Source organism: Natator depressus, chromosome 8, assembly GCF_965152275.1.
Source record: "Natator depressus isolate rNatDep1 chromosome 8, rNatDep2.hap1, whole genome shotgun sequence".
Taxonomy (NCBI): domain Eukaryota; kingdom Metazoa; phylum Chordata; order Testudines; family Cheloniidae; genus Natator; species Natator depressus.
Window position 1 is genome coordinate 77883627 of NC_134241.1, and position 16339 is coordinate 77899965.

Sequence of the window (16339 nt, forward strand, 5' to 3'; positions counted from 1 at the left end):
CATCTAGAGCAGTATTCTGTCTCTGACAGTGGCCAATATCTGATGCTTCAGAGGAAGGTGTTAAAGTCACTTTATTGGACGAGTATGCAATAGCATTACTACGATGGAAGTACTTCAATAATTAGCAAAAGTGACAGTGTAGAGCAGTGGTGGGCAACCTGTGGCCCGTGGAGTATGGAAAAACACATGGAATGAGTGAGACCTATACTTTAAATTTCAGATGGTTCAAAGTTTCTGTCAGTAAGAAAGTTTTTAATTGTGGCTTAACAGCTGACTAACTTGTTTTAGAGATTTGAAACCACCTTCCACAAAGCACAACAGAACAGCATGGATTGGAGACACATGCATCAGAGAATTCAGTTTTTGTCTTGATTTTAAAACTAACAGTTATAAACCTAAGTATATTGTGACACCTCTTGTATAGTTGTGTGTACCGCTTTACTGAAGGTAAACTTTAATGCATATTGTTGCAACATTTTTACCTTAAAAGCACTGAGATAATAAATTCTTTCAGATCCTCAGATGACAAACACAGCTCTTTTTCTTCATCTGAGAACTCTCTAGGAAAATACTGTGTGGCTGCATTTCTTGGATAGGTCCTAAGCAATTTGGAATAAATTTTAACACAAGTAAGTTTGAAAGAATTTTTTTTTTAAAGAAGCCATAGGATACATAAAAAATGGAAAGCTAACTATGTTATTTTTTTGCTAATGTTGTTAAGGTGATTTGGGTTGATCCGACTTTGGAAGTGGGGGAGAACTTAGATGCACAGTATTTGAAAAGGTGCTCTCAGAGGACCTGACTCTGCTCTCACGCGGGATTTACAACTGTGTAACTCCATTGACTCCAATGAGTTATTCCTGGTTTACATTACTGTTAATGAGCTCAGAATCAGGACATAAATTAATAAATAATAATGAAGGGATTGTTTCCCTTTATAATTACTAAAAACTGTTAAATCAATTTCAAACTTACCACTTTGTTTGAGTACTCATTTCCCTTACTTTTGGAACGACTTGTGTACCAACATCTTTTTCAAGTTTCTTAATGATGAAATTTTTATCCTGATAGGATGTACATTCAATGTAGCCATCTTTTACACTTGAAGCATTTCTATCAGTAAATTTGACCTTTGAACCAAACTCTCTGCGCACTCGAGAAATCATATATTTAATCTGCAATACACCCAAAATAAGAGATTTTCTGAAGTAACCATAGGAAAAATATTCTTGAAAGGCAAGTCGTTTAAAACAGCGAGATTCAGAGATCTGCAAGGTCACTTCTGGTGGTCACTTGTAAACAGAGTTCACAAACATTTATAGATTTTGAAATTCTGTACCTCTCTCATGAGCCCAAATCACCAATAAGTGTGTGTCATCATATATTTTTATCTTTCTAAATTGTACAGGACTTCTGAATATTTTTTAAATTATTCTTAGCACTGAAAGGGATAATCCTGTTACTCTGAGATATCAAAATTGTCCATTTGCCCAAGTAACTACCTCACTTCTCTCTGGGTGAAATTTACTCTGCTCTGAGAGCCACCACAAGGACTATATGCCACGTAAGCCAAATGCTATGTCAGACAGCAGATTCCAGAACAAACGGAAGAGAATACTGCATCCCATTTAAACTACATGGAGAATTTGGATTTCCCAGAGGTTAATGGGAGTTTTTCCATTGACTTGTTTGGAGCAGGATTGGGACCTTAAGTAAGTAGAAAATAATTACAATTATCTAAATTGTAATTATTTGGCAAAGATATCAAAACTACCACCCCAAACCTTACGAATGGTGATGGGGATGCTTAATGGCCAAAAGTGGCCATGACTTCTGTTTTACATCTCCAGCAGCAGAGTGCCTTCATTACAGTCTAGGGCACTGGATCATGTATGGACTTAAATGGAAAAGGAAAACATCAGAATCTTTTCCTACAGAACTTTCAGTTTTTCTTAGAGGTCTAGTTAGTTCCAACTCTCCTTTGCTGTGATGTCTGACAAGATCGCAATCAAAATTGGGATGACCACAAGAATTTCAGGCATAACTCTAAATTTTCTGCCTTCTGTTCATTTAAGGAACTTCTTTAATTTTATTTTAATAGAGAATTTGTGAGATTATGATTTTGATTGAATTATATCTATAATTTCTGACCTTTCTAAGAGATTCATTAACTGATTCTTCTTCAATTTCCTTTTCACTGCCAAGGGAGACCCAAGGTTTGCGGACAGGAGGCTTATAAACGTATTCCTCTGTTGTTCCTTCTTTAGTCTCTCCTTCTTCTTCCACTGGCTCTGGAGGCTATAAGACAAAGTAATTGCAAAGAAGATATTTATAGTTTTTCACATATAAACATAAATATATTATTTAAATGTAGATACCAAATTCAGTGTTGCCAATTCTTATTCACACAAATAGTCTCAATGTAGTCAATCTGGCTACTCACAGGAGTAAGGGTTTGGAGGATTAGGCCCTGTCCTTTTAGCAATGAATTTTCCAATTTTCCATAAAGGGACACTGTCAATTTGAAAGCAAGTCAGTTTTTTAAAAATAAGTTTAAAGTGGTTTCATGTACTCCACCTGCTCCCGAGTCCACTGTAACTAGCTAACAGAATGTTGGAAATCGTTAGGAAAGGGATAGATAATAAGACAGAAAATATCACATTGCCTCTGTATAAATCCATGGTACGCCCACATCTTGAATACTGCATGCAGATGTGGTTGCCCATCTCAAAAAAGAATATTGGAACTGGAAAAGGTACAGCAAAATGATTAGAGGTATGGAACAGCTTCCATATGAAAAGAGATTAATAAGACTTGGACTTTTCAGCTTGGAAAAGAGGAGACTAAGGGGGGATATGATAGAGGTATATAAAATCATGAGTGGTGTGGAGAAAGTGAATAAGGAAAAGTTTATTTACTTATTCCCATAATATAAGAACTAGGGGCCACCAAATGAAATTAATGGGCAGCAGGTTTAAAACAAACAAAAGGAAGTATTTCTTCACACAACACGGTCAACATGTAGAACTCTTAGCCAGAGGATGTTGTGAAGGCCAAGACTATAACAGGGTTCAAAAAAGAACTAGATAAATTCATGGAGGATAGGTCCATCAATGGCTATTATCCAAGATGGCAGGGCTGGTGTCCCTAGCCTCTGTTTGCCAGAAGCTGGTAATGGGAAACAGGGGATGGATCACTTGATGATACCTGTTCTGTTCATTCCCTCTAAAGCACCTGGCACTGGTCACTTTTGGAAGACAGGATACTGTGGTAGATGGACCTTTGGTCTGACCCAGTATGGCCGTTCTTATGTACAATCACTATTTTATTTTCTATTAAAATGCTTCCCCTTCCCCCCCCCCCCCCCCGCCTGCTGGTGTGTGACAGATGCACCCAAACAAAAGGAGAAAATGACTAAGGCCCTCATCCTGCAGCGTACTGCACTTGGAAGGTCACAGGGGTCCACACAGTGGTGCTCCAGTGCACAGTGCATTGCAGAAGTGAGACCTAACTAATTAAGGTTCCAGTCCTGCAAACACTTAAGCATGTTAGTAACCTCAGGAAAATAAATAGGCCTACTGAAATCACATGTACAAATATTTGCAAAACAGGGTCTAAATGACTATATAAAAATGTTTGCAAATGTACAAAATGAAAATAAGAAGCACATTTTTCTCTAATTTTTTAACTATAGTAATTTTATGTGCTCCTTGTAACAACAGTAGAAAAAAAATCAAAACCAAATGTGACTTTCAGTTACAAGGTTAATGTTTTCCTCTAATGTTTACAAATATATAAATCTGGAGTTATTTTTGCAAGTACAATTTGTTGAATAGATAGTCTTCCTTTGAAGAGCCCATTAATTATAATCTCTTACTGAAATGTGTCTAATCTGGAAAACTAGAGATTTTGCACATGTGATTAGCAGTTTTATGAGAAATGGTAATCGTGACACCAGTCAAGTCAGTGGCAAAAATCCCATTGACAATGGAGTTGGGATTTCACCCAAACACTTTTTCAGTATAAATTATAGGTATATTTTGCATGTTCAGACTAACTTCAAGAGTAAAATTCTTGCAATTCGAGTGCTTTATTTATAAGTGTGTTCAATACAGATCTTCTTTTCATGTCATTGAAGAGCTGTGTCAATGACATAAAAAGAAGAATCAGACTAGCCACTATTGCATTCCTAAAACTCTGTAATATCTGGAAGGCTGAAGACATTTCAATAAAAATTAAAATCAGTGTATACTAGACAAGTGTGCTGATATTGCAGTCTGGGTTGGAATGCTGGAGTATGAGGAAAGCTGATGAACATGAGATATTGACTGTAGAAATGAACTAGCAGAGAGGAATACTGAGAGAGTCAAGACTGCAGAAAATAAAAAATTATGTGATAAAAACATGGCAAGAAATAATGCTGTTACAGAAGAGTCAAGAAAGACAACTGCAATGGTTTGAACATGTGTCAAAAATGAACCCAGAAAGGATACAAATATGGTGATATGTACCAGAGTGCAAGCAACTAGAAAGAGAGGAAAACCGAGGACGTATTAGATAAACACAGTGAAGAATGACACAGAACAAAAATATTTAAAGATGAATGAGGCTGTGAAGCTGATACAAAGTGATGGAAAAACTTCATTCGGCCCCATTGTCGCTGCTGAGCTGATGGATGAGAATTAAAGAGAAAGAGAAGAAGAGACAATACAGATCTCAAAGTGTGCGTGTGTGTCTGTAGCACTGTGAGTATGTGAAATAATGTGAAGGTGTGTTTGAATTTTCTTACATTTAAAAAGCTTTCCTTGGCCTCTTCAGTTGCAACAAGATAAAAGTTCTGTCCATATTTGAACTCTGTATCTAAAACTACCAGAAGTTCTTCCCCTGGATATTCCTGCATGAATAAGAACAGAAAGGTTTCATATATTCCACTTCCAATTACAACTGATATATTAATCTAAGATCTGTAAAATTGTGAATTAGACATTTAAGTAGTCAATACCAGAAAACAAATCCTGAAGAAAAAACAATTCTTAAATGCAAAGAACTGTGACTATTTACTGGAAAGCGGAAAGCAAGTAATGTGCAAAAAAAGCTTGATCCTATGCACATTGAAGTCAATGGCAAAGTTGTCATTAACTTTAGTGGTGGATGATCAGGGTCAGAATTTGTAAAAATTTACAAGTACAGAGGGCTGTTTTGCCCTCACATGTGTGTGTACAAATCTCATGGACTTCAGTGAAAATTTCAAAGCCATATCCAAAGGCATACATAGACTTATTTCTATTTTGTAATATACTAATATTTATTCCCTTTTAAATTTCCTTTTAAGGATTACATATTAATATGAAAAATGGAAATGAAAATACATTTTCCTAGAGTAGTCACAGATGGACAGATGAGGATGGGCCTTACCACTGAAATTACATGGTCTGAGGGTTTAAGTTTTAAAGTGAAAATGAAAGGAGTTACGTACTAGGACTATTTTTTTGACTGGGTGGAAATCGGAGACTGCAGCTCTTGTCTTCATGTCCTGAATTATGTCCTCTTTTTTCAGAAGTTTGTAAGGTTTTTCTTCTGTGACATCTTCATTAATTCGACAATTTAAAATTTCTTGTGTCTTTTGAGTGAAAACTAATGGAAAGATCTCTGGGTGGCCTAGAAAAGGTAAGGCAAAGTTGGAGGGTGAACAAAAATAATGTTTTCCTTGAAAGGTTGACAGTGTAGGAGATATGTCCTTAACAGTTCTAGATCTTTCTTACGGCTAGCAACATGAAACCTTTGAATCTCTGTACTTAAAGTTTTTGGTACGTTTGGTGGCACAGACTGTAAATTCAATATGAAAAGATAACATTGTCTTCATGTTGTAAAAGCCTGCGCCTAACACATTTTGCATAATCAATATATGTTATTTAAAATAAAATATTTCAAGAAAACAGAAGAATAAATTCACAGTCATCCTATGCTATACTAAGGCAGAAGTTTTGTGCTAGGAGTTGGCTGTGTGGATGGCAAAGAAACATTTCCTTGCTGCTAATCTAGCATTCACAAAATAATGATCAGCTGATTTCTTTAACGTGGTGGATAGCCTGGAAAATCTAAGTTATGTCTATTCTTTGGCTGAAGAGAATCCTTCCTGGAGTGTGGAAATCTTGTATCACTGTGGATAAAATTTACAGTATTCAGACCAAAACATCTGCATCTATAAAACTACAGTAGTATATGGAGGGGACAAGTTCTCAGTATTTTCTGCTTGAGTTTTGTTCAGTGTTGCTCAGTAATATGCTGGGGAAACTTCATTCCACAACCTGCACTTGGTCTTATTCCTAGCTAGTGATGGCCAGTAGGGAAATACTGGTCCTTTGCTACAGGAGATGGCCAATGCTACCTTGAAAGAGAACAGAGGACCAAGTGCTCTTAAGGAAGCATGCATATGTCCTCTGATCAAAATCCAGCTCTAGATGCTGATAATGTGTGTAATTAGTGACTGTATCTAATTGTTAATGTTTGTTTGAGATTATGGAAAAGGTTGCAGCAAGACAACTCATAGTATCTTGATGCCTCTGACTTCCTAAACCCTTGTCATTCAGGGCTTTGACTATTATATTTGCATTGGTCAATGGCCTTCAGGCAGTGGATAAAGACAGGGTGTCCATACTGATATTGTCAGATTTGCCAGCAGTCTTTGCTACAGTTAATTATGAGGTTTTGTTAACTCATGTGAAGACCAAACTGGGTTTAGACAGAGCTGCTATGTGCTAGCTTCATGCACCCAGTGTTAGGCAATTGCTCTTCTGTCTCATGGGTTCTCACACGGGGTGCTGCAGACTTCCTCTCTGTCACCTCATACATCTTGTTCAGTGTGCATGAGGCCATTAGGAGGGTTACTGAAGAGGCATGGACTGAAATGCTTTCAATATACTTAATGATTTCCAGCTCTATGGCCCTGACTGAGGAAAGTCCATGAGTCCACCCCTATTCAGGACAGCAATTAAGCCCATGCTTAACTTTAAGCACAGGTTTATGTACTGTCCTGAACAGGGATGCTTTTCTAAATCAGGGCCCTCATCTCCATTTCATCCTGTCTAGGGTGCAGTTGAGTCTATTTCTCAGTTACTGGGTGAGATTGAAGCATGATAGCTCAGTGGTTTGAGCATTGGCCTGCTAAACCCAGGGTTGTGAGTTCAATCCTTGAGGGGGCCATTTGGGATCTGGGGCAAAAATTGGGGATTGGTCCTGCTTTGAGCAGGGGGTTGGACTAGATGACCTCCAGAGGTCCCTTCCAACCCTGATATTCTATGATTCTATGAATAAGAGCAAACTGATTGAGACTCAAACCAGGTAAAACTGAGGTGGCAATGACTGGCCAAGGGAGACAACCAGAGCATATGACAAAGATTATATATGCCCCTTTGATTGAGAGTATGTATCCATCATTTGTTACTAAAGTGTGAATCTTGTTAGGTTCCTATCTGCTTTTAGATAATCAAAGAACATTGACTAGAACTCTGACTGTATCTTCAAAGCCAACCTTGACACTACAATCTATGCCTTTGTTATTTCTAGATAGGATGACTGTAGTAAGTTCTATATGGGATGGGGCTACACCTTACATCCATTCAAAAGCTGAAGCTAATGTAGAATATGGTGGACCCACTTGTTACGTGATGTAGCTCACCATGAGTATGAGACACCAGGAGTGCCTCCAGAAATTGACATGGTACGCACTGGTAATCGCTGTGGAGCCATCCCCACTGCTGCCACTGGCCCCAGCATCTAGCCCACCAACTGTGCACCATGCTCAGCCCCTACCTTCCAGCCCAGTCCACCCAGGTGTAGTGTCATTCCCCATCCTTGAGAGGGAGGGGACACAAGCTTCTGGAAGTGGGACAAAGCCAGACAAGCCCCTACGGGGAGCCCTGGTATAGGAGCCAGCCGCATGGAAGCAGCAAGAAGGAGCAGCACTGGCTGGTCCACCGCCCAGTGTGCTCACTCAGGTTTGGCCCCCTGGCCCCGTGCACCAGGTTGCAGTGCCAATCACTCAATTTTGGCCTCATCACTCTACGTGTCATAATGGAGGGCCAGAGGGGCCAAATCTGCTGCTTCTTGCTGCTGCCAATCGAATGCAAGGGCACTGTTGTGCGACACCGGTGCTTCCTGAATCGCACTGTCTGCTTGTTGGCTTTGGATGGAATGTAAATAGTTGGTTATAACCTATAAAGGCCTAATTGGTTTGAGCCTTGCCTATTTGAGAGACCTCCTTTTTCGCCATGCAATACTGCCATAATTGCAGACTACAAAGGCATTCAAGCTGGATCTCTCCTAACTTATTAGAATGGGAGCTGTTGAGAGGACATTCTTCGTAGAGAACCCTAAGCTTTGTTCTGAAATAGTTCACATCTGCTGACCTTAAGGGCAAGCTACAAAATGCTTCTTTTCAACTACTCTGAAACCTGCTTAGAGAATGGAGGTTTCTGGGGACCTGAAGGGCCAGGTGGGTTTTGTTATGTTCTTGGTGGCTGGGCGGGGTTTTTTTGAGATTTGCTGGTGTTTCAGAGTTTTTCTATTTCCTGTTATAAGGTACATTTTGTCAGGATAATCTAGACCTGGAGCAGGCATCTTTTTGTCTATTTTAAGATGAAGTAGGTAAATCTAAAATAGGGATATTGATCAGCTTGGTAAACATGCTTTGAGAAGTCAACTCAAACCTAATCCTTTTAGAACTGACAAAACAATAAATCCTTTTTAATCTCTATCATCCAGGAAGCTAAATTTCCGAATAGGCCTATAATTTAATATGTAATATTTGATAAATCCCACATTTATCCTTTAAACCCTTTCACTGCAGGTCCTCCACTGCATCCACTCTGCTGCAGTCATCCACTGAAATCAGTGGAATACTAAGCCATTCCTAGTATACTCTGCAATATGAAAGATGTGTTCTATCTGGACTTCCTGGCTATTACACAACATTGTGCAGTATGCATACAACACACACACACGCGCGCACACACACACACAATTCCTGTGTCTATTTGCTTCACAAGTGCTAATTAACATTTCACTGCTTTCCTTTTCAATATTGCTTATATTTTAAGGACTTATGTTTGTGTGAGTTTCCAAGAGTATCTGTGTTCTCCCTGTCAGGCACCTTATTCCAATGACAACCCCAACCCCCCTTCGGGATGAGGAGGCCAGGACATGAATCCTTCTTTGGCCTAGCATTTTGGCTATAAGAGCCAACTACGAAGAAGCAACTTGAGAAGTTTATTCCTCCTAAAGAACTGAGCATGTTGTTCTGTAGCACTCTCAGCCCCTGCTGCCCCAGGGAGTGAAGGATGTGGTCAGGACACAGACCCACTCAACCCTAGTACACAGCTGCAATGCTACAAATACAGCCAAGATTTTGATATGTCATGGTTGACAGGCCCAGGAAATTACATTTCCTCTTGCAAAGCATCTCTCTGAGAAGAAAATTACCACCCGTTCAGCATGAGGACTGCAACAGTACTAAAATCCCCAGTTGCTCTACTGAGGAACTTTCCATCTAACAACATCATGGACAGGCACATGCATGTCATGCCTTCCCTGCACTCCCTTTGCCAGCTCTGTTCCTGTGAGCCACCAGGACAAAAATCCACATCTCTATAGTGCACTGATAACAGGATTTTCATCCATTTTAATCTCCAGTTGACTCACAAGAATGGAATGGACAGGGGGAGCAGAGGGACAGCACAACATGCATGTGTATCAGTCCTCACGATTTGTTGCTTGGGGTGTCCAGGACTGATGCCCAGGGTGCAACTAACTGGATTGGTACCCAGAGGAAAATCTATATAACTTTCCTATCCCTACCCATAATATTTTTGGAATCCTCTTATTGTGAAATTATCAGAAAGGAGGAAATTATCTGATAGAAAAGTGAAAGGAAACCCAAGCAATTAGTCAGGTAATTCTCTCTATGTATCAAAAGGTCCTAATCGAGAATAATGGTGATTTTTCAAATAGCTCATCTAATAAAACAGCTGTACTGCACTCAAATGGTAGCAGATGATTTAAAAAACAAAAAGCTTGAACCAGCTGCAAAATATCTTTTCCTTCAGTGTTAACAGAAAAACATTTTCTTAATCTGATGCAGTTTCAGTGTCACATGGAACATAATGAATGTCCATTTAAAATTTATGAAAACTACTCTAGACAGAACACTAAGGAATATACTGTGACAACTGTCCTGCATCAGCAGAGCAGGCTGGATGACCTAAAATGTCTTTTCCACCACTTATGTCTATGAGACTAAATTAAAAATTAAAAGCAATGACCAGAATAATAGGTCATATCATAACATCTCTTTGCCTGAAGGATTCCAATCCAAATCATAATACAAAACTAAGAGCTGATCCTGAAATTCTTCCTCATATCAGTAATTTTGCCAGCTGATGCTTTCCTGAGTAAAAGTTTTTGGCATCAAGGCAAAATTTTTCGATTGTTAACTCTTCTGACTAATGTCTTTCTATATGACTATACCGTGCCTCACACATTTTGGATGCTACTGAAATATAAATAAATTTAAATAATGTATCAAAGACCTATAAAATGGGTCATGGCGGTAAACAGGTACTATCAGCATGACTTTGGAATGGTGAAATTATTCATGAATAGTAAAGGTGCAAATAAATTATGCAGGTCAACCCCAGTGAGTGCCAATGAAACCCTTCTATTACCGCACACCACAAATGTTGTACCATTTGTCTGGAAGAGCCTTGTATCGTAGTGGTGGACTTTTAGAAGAGTCTTAGTTTTGGGGACATTGGTTCCTGTTTGTTTATTGTACTATTATAATGTCTGTGCCCACAGTTCACACTTTAACCTGATACTACTATCCTGAGGGGCCAAACAAACCCTAAAGAGCAAAGGGAATTTTGCTAGTTTTATGCTAAGGAGCTAAGAACCAGGAATGAGAATCCTGCACAGATAGTATGTTTAGAGAATAGGATCTTTTGCATTTCCAACTACTACAATTCTATATAAACTGAGTCATAAAGATATCAATTTTTTTCTTCTATTGTTCGCCACTAGGTGGAGCTACAATTCTTATTTGTTTCTCTTGACGACTTTCCAGGAACATCATAAACATAACATTGATATCATCTGAAAGACGAGACATATTCTGTCTTTATTAAAAGCAGAGACAATTTACCCAAGCTTAGGTGAAACTTCTAAGACTGTGTAATTTTACCTCCATCCATCAGCACACAGTACTGAATAATATCATGCTATTTGGAGGAAAGGAGTGAATTATGTCTTTTTTAATAAAATCCTCTGATGAGGAGTATATTCTGATTTGCCTCAGATGTCTCAGGTGTGCAACTGCTTTTAGCCATGAAAGCCGCACCAATAAATGCCAATACATCCAACTGAGAATGTAACCTATTGAGCCTGACGGGGTAGTCTTTTCTCAGGCAAATTTTCAATTGAGGTCAAGAACTGCAAAATCTGTCCAAAAGAATGCATAACAAGAGGGTTCTAGAAAGGCGTGAAAAATCCTACAATATTTAAGACAAGTGAATATATCTAGACTTAACTTATTAAAAACAAAAATTGCAGTCCTCTTACTCAATATCCAAGGGTAAAAATATCCACTAGGGAAGAAGTGGTTGACATCATGTGAATTCTTTTAGAAGTTTTTAAATGGCAATTGGAATTTCTGTGCCTAATTCTGCAAGCCACTCCCTTGCTGAAACAGGCTCATACTTGTGGTGCTGGTAATGGTAGACCCCAATGAAATGGACTGTAAATCAGTTTCCAACCAGATTTAAGAATGATTTAACAATGATTGAAGGAAATCTAAATATTTGGTTTAAATATTGAAGTTTTTCTTTTGACTGCAGGTAATTTACAATAATATCATCCTGTAAATACACTTCACCTCCCCTTCAGTACACAGCTCTCTTCAGCACAAGCTGTCGTCTCCTCTTTTCAACTCCTGATAACATAGGCTTCTAGGTTGGGAAAGCTATTCCTATCTGACACTCCACACCAAGCTGCCTGCTAATCAGACAGTTGTACTTTACTAGTTAGTTCAGGCAGATGTACTCTTTCATAGTTTCTAATTCTTTCTCATCCATAGCAAACTTTTCTTCATCTTTCCTTATTCTTCTACATTATTAACCTCAGTGATTATGGATGCTGTAAAATATTCTAAAATTGGTACTGTAAATCCCGATCAATAATGGAACTTACCTATGCTAGCCATAGATATGTCAACTTCCTCATCTTTTTTACCTGAAATACAATAACATGATGTTAAGTTCGCATTTAAAAAATTCTAATACATTAGTTATCCTTGTACAATCTTTAATTTGATAGGGTAACATAAACAAGTGGCAACACATTCTTTATAATGCATAAAATCTAACCTGTGACGAGGCAGCACAATACACTTTCTATTCAACTTAGATTTTACGAAAGAAACTACTGAATCCTATTAGAATGAGTGTCTGAATGTGTTTTAAGGAGGCATTGATATTTCTTTGAATTTTGAGAGAAATGTAAAATGCATGTTTATTGTGAACAGGTGCTCAATACACCAAAGAGGAAATCTCCCACCTTGTGGCACAAATGCAGTCACTACACTCTACCTGATAGCATCCCCTGGGCAACTTGCCACCCAGAAATGGTCCTGACTGAATGGGATGGTAAATGGTCAGGTCCCCCTAAACACTTTGATCAGTAGAGCTGGCTGGTATTCAGAGGAGCAGATGTTGCATCTCTCTAAAGAGTGGTGGAGTGCGGAGCTCCAGGAGTCATTGGGCATCCCTGAGCTTATGTGATGGTGTACAAACCCTACAATGAGTCGGGACAGGAAAGGATTAATGGTCTGGCATTCAGTCTGCTCTGCTGCACAGTACTCACTAGACATAGTGATTGGGAGGGTGTGACAGGGTTTGCATACCCCGCACTAGGCAAGAAAGAGTTAACCCCACAGGATGGGCATGCTCCAACTGCTGCCTGAGTATAAAAGGGAGCAGCCCAGCTCATTCTAGGCTGACCACCGAGGAGGGAGGATACTTGGTGGAGGCTCCTGCCCAAGAGCCACTTCAGCACTTGACTGAAGAAACAAGAGATCCCAAGGACCAGACCAGAGACCTGTAGACACAGCTATGTTGACAGAAGAGTGCTTCTGCCGGCATAGCTAATGCCGTTTGGGGAGTGGTGTTCCTACTCCAGTTGGAAAACCCCTTCTATTGGTGTGTGCTGTGTCTACATTGGAGGGTAGGTCAGCATATGCTGATGTAGCTGTGCTGGCATAGGCTCTGAGGTGTAGACATAGCCCCACGCAGATGGCCAGAAGAAGGACTGGGGAATAGCTTTGTTCAGTGTTACTTTGTGAGTTTTGTGTCTGAATAACAAGTGAAGCCCTGAGAAAAAGGCCCTGATCTAGGCTAGGTTTCAGTCCTTCCTGGGCTGGGGACATAGGCCTCCAGTCTACACTCGTGAACTGACCCTGGTCCATACCTAGCCTGGGGTGCTGACCTGTTGTTGATAGTATTGATAATTGTTTTAACTGAAGAGGTTTTTATTGATACCATTCACTGAGGTGTGTTTCCTTTCTGGTTTCTGCTGTGATCAGTTGGCCCTCTCCAGACATGATTCCAGCCCAGCTCCCCTTAGAGCAGAGCAGCAGCACACGGAGTCCAATTTCAACACTCACCTTGATAGCACATTGTGACCTCTTGGGTGAATTTGCCTAAACCCCTGAAGAAACTCGTTCCTTACAATACACAGGAGAGCCTCACTAACCTGCACTTTGCTAACTCTCTCTCCCCACTTCTCAGCTGAGTTATAATACCAGAGCACTCCAGTAAAGTTACATGTTATTACAGTGAGACTTCATAATATTTTTAAAAAATGATAGTACACTGATGGTGTTCACTATTAAATATGCAACACTGAACATTTTCTGCACAGTGGCACCTGAGATACCTCAGTATTTTCCTGTACTTAAACCTCTGTCTTCATTGTAAAGCAATAATAATCAATCACACTTAGCTCTCATATGCTTTTCATTGGTAGATCTCAAAATGCATTACAACGAGATAAGCATCATTATCCCCACATTATAGCTGGGGAAACTGAGTCAGAGAGCGGTCATGTTACATGGCTAAGGTCACCCTCAGCCCAGTGGCAGAGCTGGGAATAGAAAATAGGTTGTCTGAGTCCCAGTCCAGTGCTCTATCCAGTAGGCCACATAGTAAATCTAAACTATATTTTTCTAAATGAATATAGTCAATTGTGTGATGTAATGTCCATGGTGCTTGTGCTTTGATCACTTACTTGCTAATTCACAAAATTGTAGTAATTCATAACAGGTCTCCCAGTCACTGGTGCAAATTAGTGAGTTTTAATGTTGTAACATTTAGCCCAAGCAATGTAAGTAGCTGCTATGTAAATCTAGGCAACATCTTTCTTTACCGCTGTAGTATTATACATACCAAGCTGTTTTCGCTTGCCTTTGGCTGATCCTTTAGCTTTGGTTTGTTCTTTAATTTTAAGTTTCTTTACTGAACCTTTGGGACTTAGTTCAGAGGTCTTGCTGGATTTTGGACTTTCTAACATTTTTCAAATTTCTGTCTGGAAAGATATTATATATAGCATTAATATACTGTAATCAAAGGGTCAAGTTTGCCGCTGGCCAAAATGAGAATTTTGGCCAAGGCTTACATTTATACAGCTTATCATTAAAGTCTTTTTCATCCATGTCTAAAGGCACTGTCCAAACTTTTATGTCCCAAACTTACTGTACTTTTGACGTGGCATCTTATAGTTGGAAAGTGCTGCTGCTTCTGTTTTAGGGCATGTCCACACAGTACAGCAATGTGCGCTAGAGGGGTGTGATTTTTAAAGCACACCAGTGTGCTGTGCACTAACTGGCAGTAAAAATTCCATAGTGCATTAAGGTAGGGCGGTCACTAGGGAACTTTTAATGTGCGCCAGTAGCGTCTATATTGGCCAGTTGTTATACCAATAAAATAAAAACTAGCAGGATCTTATTAAAGGGAAAAAGGCAAAATACAACATTTATTGTGAATACAGAAAGAATCATAGTAAGCAGTTAGTTATAGCTATAACATTCCATTCAATCTCATATTTATTCACACATTCATTCATACAAACACACACACACAGGTTCTGCAAGGGTGTTATCATAGTTACCAGCCTTAGAGTTGCTCATGCCAAGCCACTGGCCAGGTGGCCTGGACATGAGGAGGGAGCAGGGCCTTGTCAGATGCTCATCTGATGCTCCTGGAAGTTGGTTTGCAGAATCAGACCCCAAAGTTCTCACTTTTTAGAGTCTATTTTTATAGGAATTTCTTCCTATGCCAGTCTATGGGAATTGCTTCATCATGCTGTTGCTGAATCAATCAGCAGATAGCACATTCCTGACGGCTCCGTGCTGCTAGATGTTATCTTGTTCTTTGGTTCTCCCATTCTTGAGGCTGTTGGGTGGATTCCAGTCTGCCCTCTGGGGATCCTCTGGTTATTTCCACTTGACGCCTTCTTCAGCCGATGGACACTGGATTCTTAGGCTGGCACCTCCCTGATCATTCAGTTATTATCCACACCAAGCATCCATCCACATACATCCTCTATCTCTATTTTAATCACAATTGTTAATACAACAAAAGGGCAGGGAGTCTCTGGGTGCTGTTTCTGTTGTTAGAGTATTGCTTTGAGTCTCTCTCTCTGTGAATTGCTTTGAGAACAGACTCTGTCTTAGAATGTACTAATGCAATTAGCAGCTTGCAAGTTTCACACATAGAGGGAGAGAAACAGTACCAAAAACCAAGAGACCTCTTAATTAGTAATACCCTAGAATTTAAACTATGGGGAATCAAACTCATTTGTGATTTTAATACAGAACTTCTTTAATATGATCCAACACAGTTAGCATGCAACGCAGTACAGTTTAGAAATTATATCCTCTCGTGCACACTGCTATGCTGTGTAGACAAGCCCTTCGTAGACTAGTTATAATATTGATTGTTCCAGGGCTGAATAATTAAAAAGGTAAATAACAAGGTGAGAGTAGTGAAGTTCCGGGGGTAGCTGTGTTAGTCTGTATCCACAAAAACAACAAGGAGTCCGATGGCACCTTAAAGACTAACAGATTTATTTGCATAAGCTTTCGTGGGTAAAAAAACACTTCTTCAGATGCATGGAGTGAAAATTACAGATGCAGGTGTTAAATACTGACATATGAAGAGAAGGGAGTTAACTCACAAGTGGAGAACCAGTGTTGACAGGGCCAGTTTGATCAGGGTGGATGTAGTCCACTCCC

The 16339-nt window shown here is 39.5% G+C and overlaps 1 protein-coding gene across 9 annotated transcripts in view; it reads right to left on the reverse strand.

Moving 5' to 3' along the window:
• The window catches only part of DNAI3 (dynein axonemal intermediate chain 3), a 56741-nt gene that overhangs the window by 30477 nt on the left and 9925 nt on the right, over positions 1-16339 (reverse strand). For 8 of the 9 annotated variants that reach the window (XR_012640585.1, XR_012640584.1, XR_012640586.1 and 5 more), the window contains exons 2-8: positions 14493-14631; positions 12241-12282; positions 5477-5658; positions 4790-4894; positions 2152-2298; positions 976-1175; positions 483-599 (exon numbers count right to left, since the gene is read on the reverse strand). Coding sequence is in view for 6 of the 9 variants with exons in the window: in XM_074961410.1 (XP_074817511.1) it covers positions 483-599; positions 976-1175; positions 2152-2298; positions 4790-4894; positions 5477-5658; positions 12241-12282; positions 14493-14616 (917 nt within the window). In the remaining 3 variants the exon portion in view is untranslated. Of the gene's footprint in view, positions 1-482; positions 600-975; positions 1176-2151; positions 2299-4789; positions 4895-5476; positions 5659-12240; positions 12283-14489; positions 14632-16339 lie in introns of those variants that run through there. The other variant, XM_074961407.1, reaches the window with a different exon arrangement.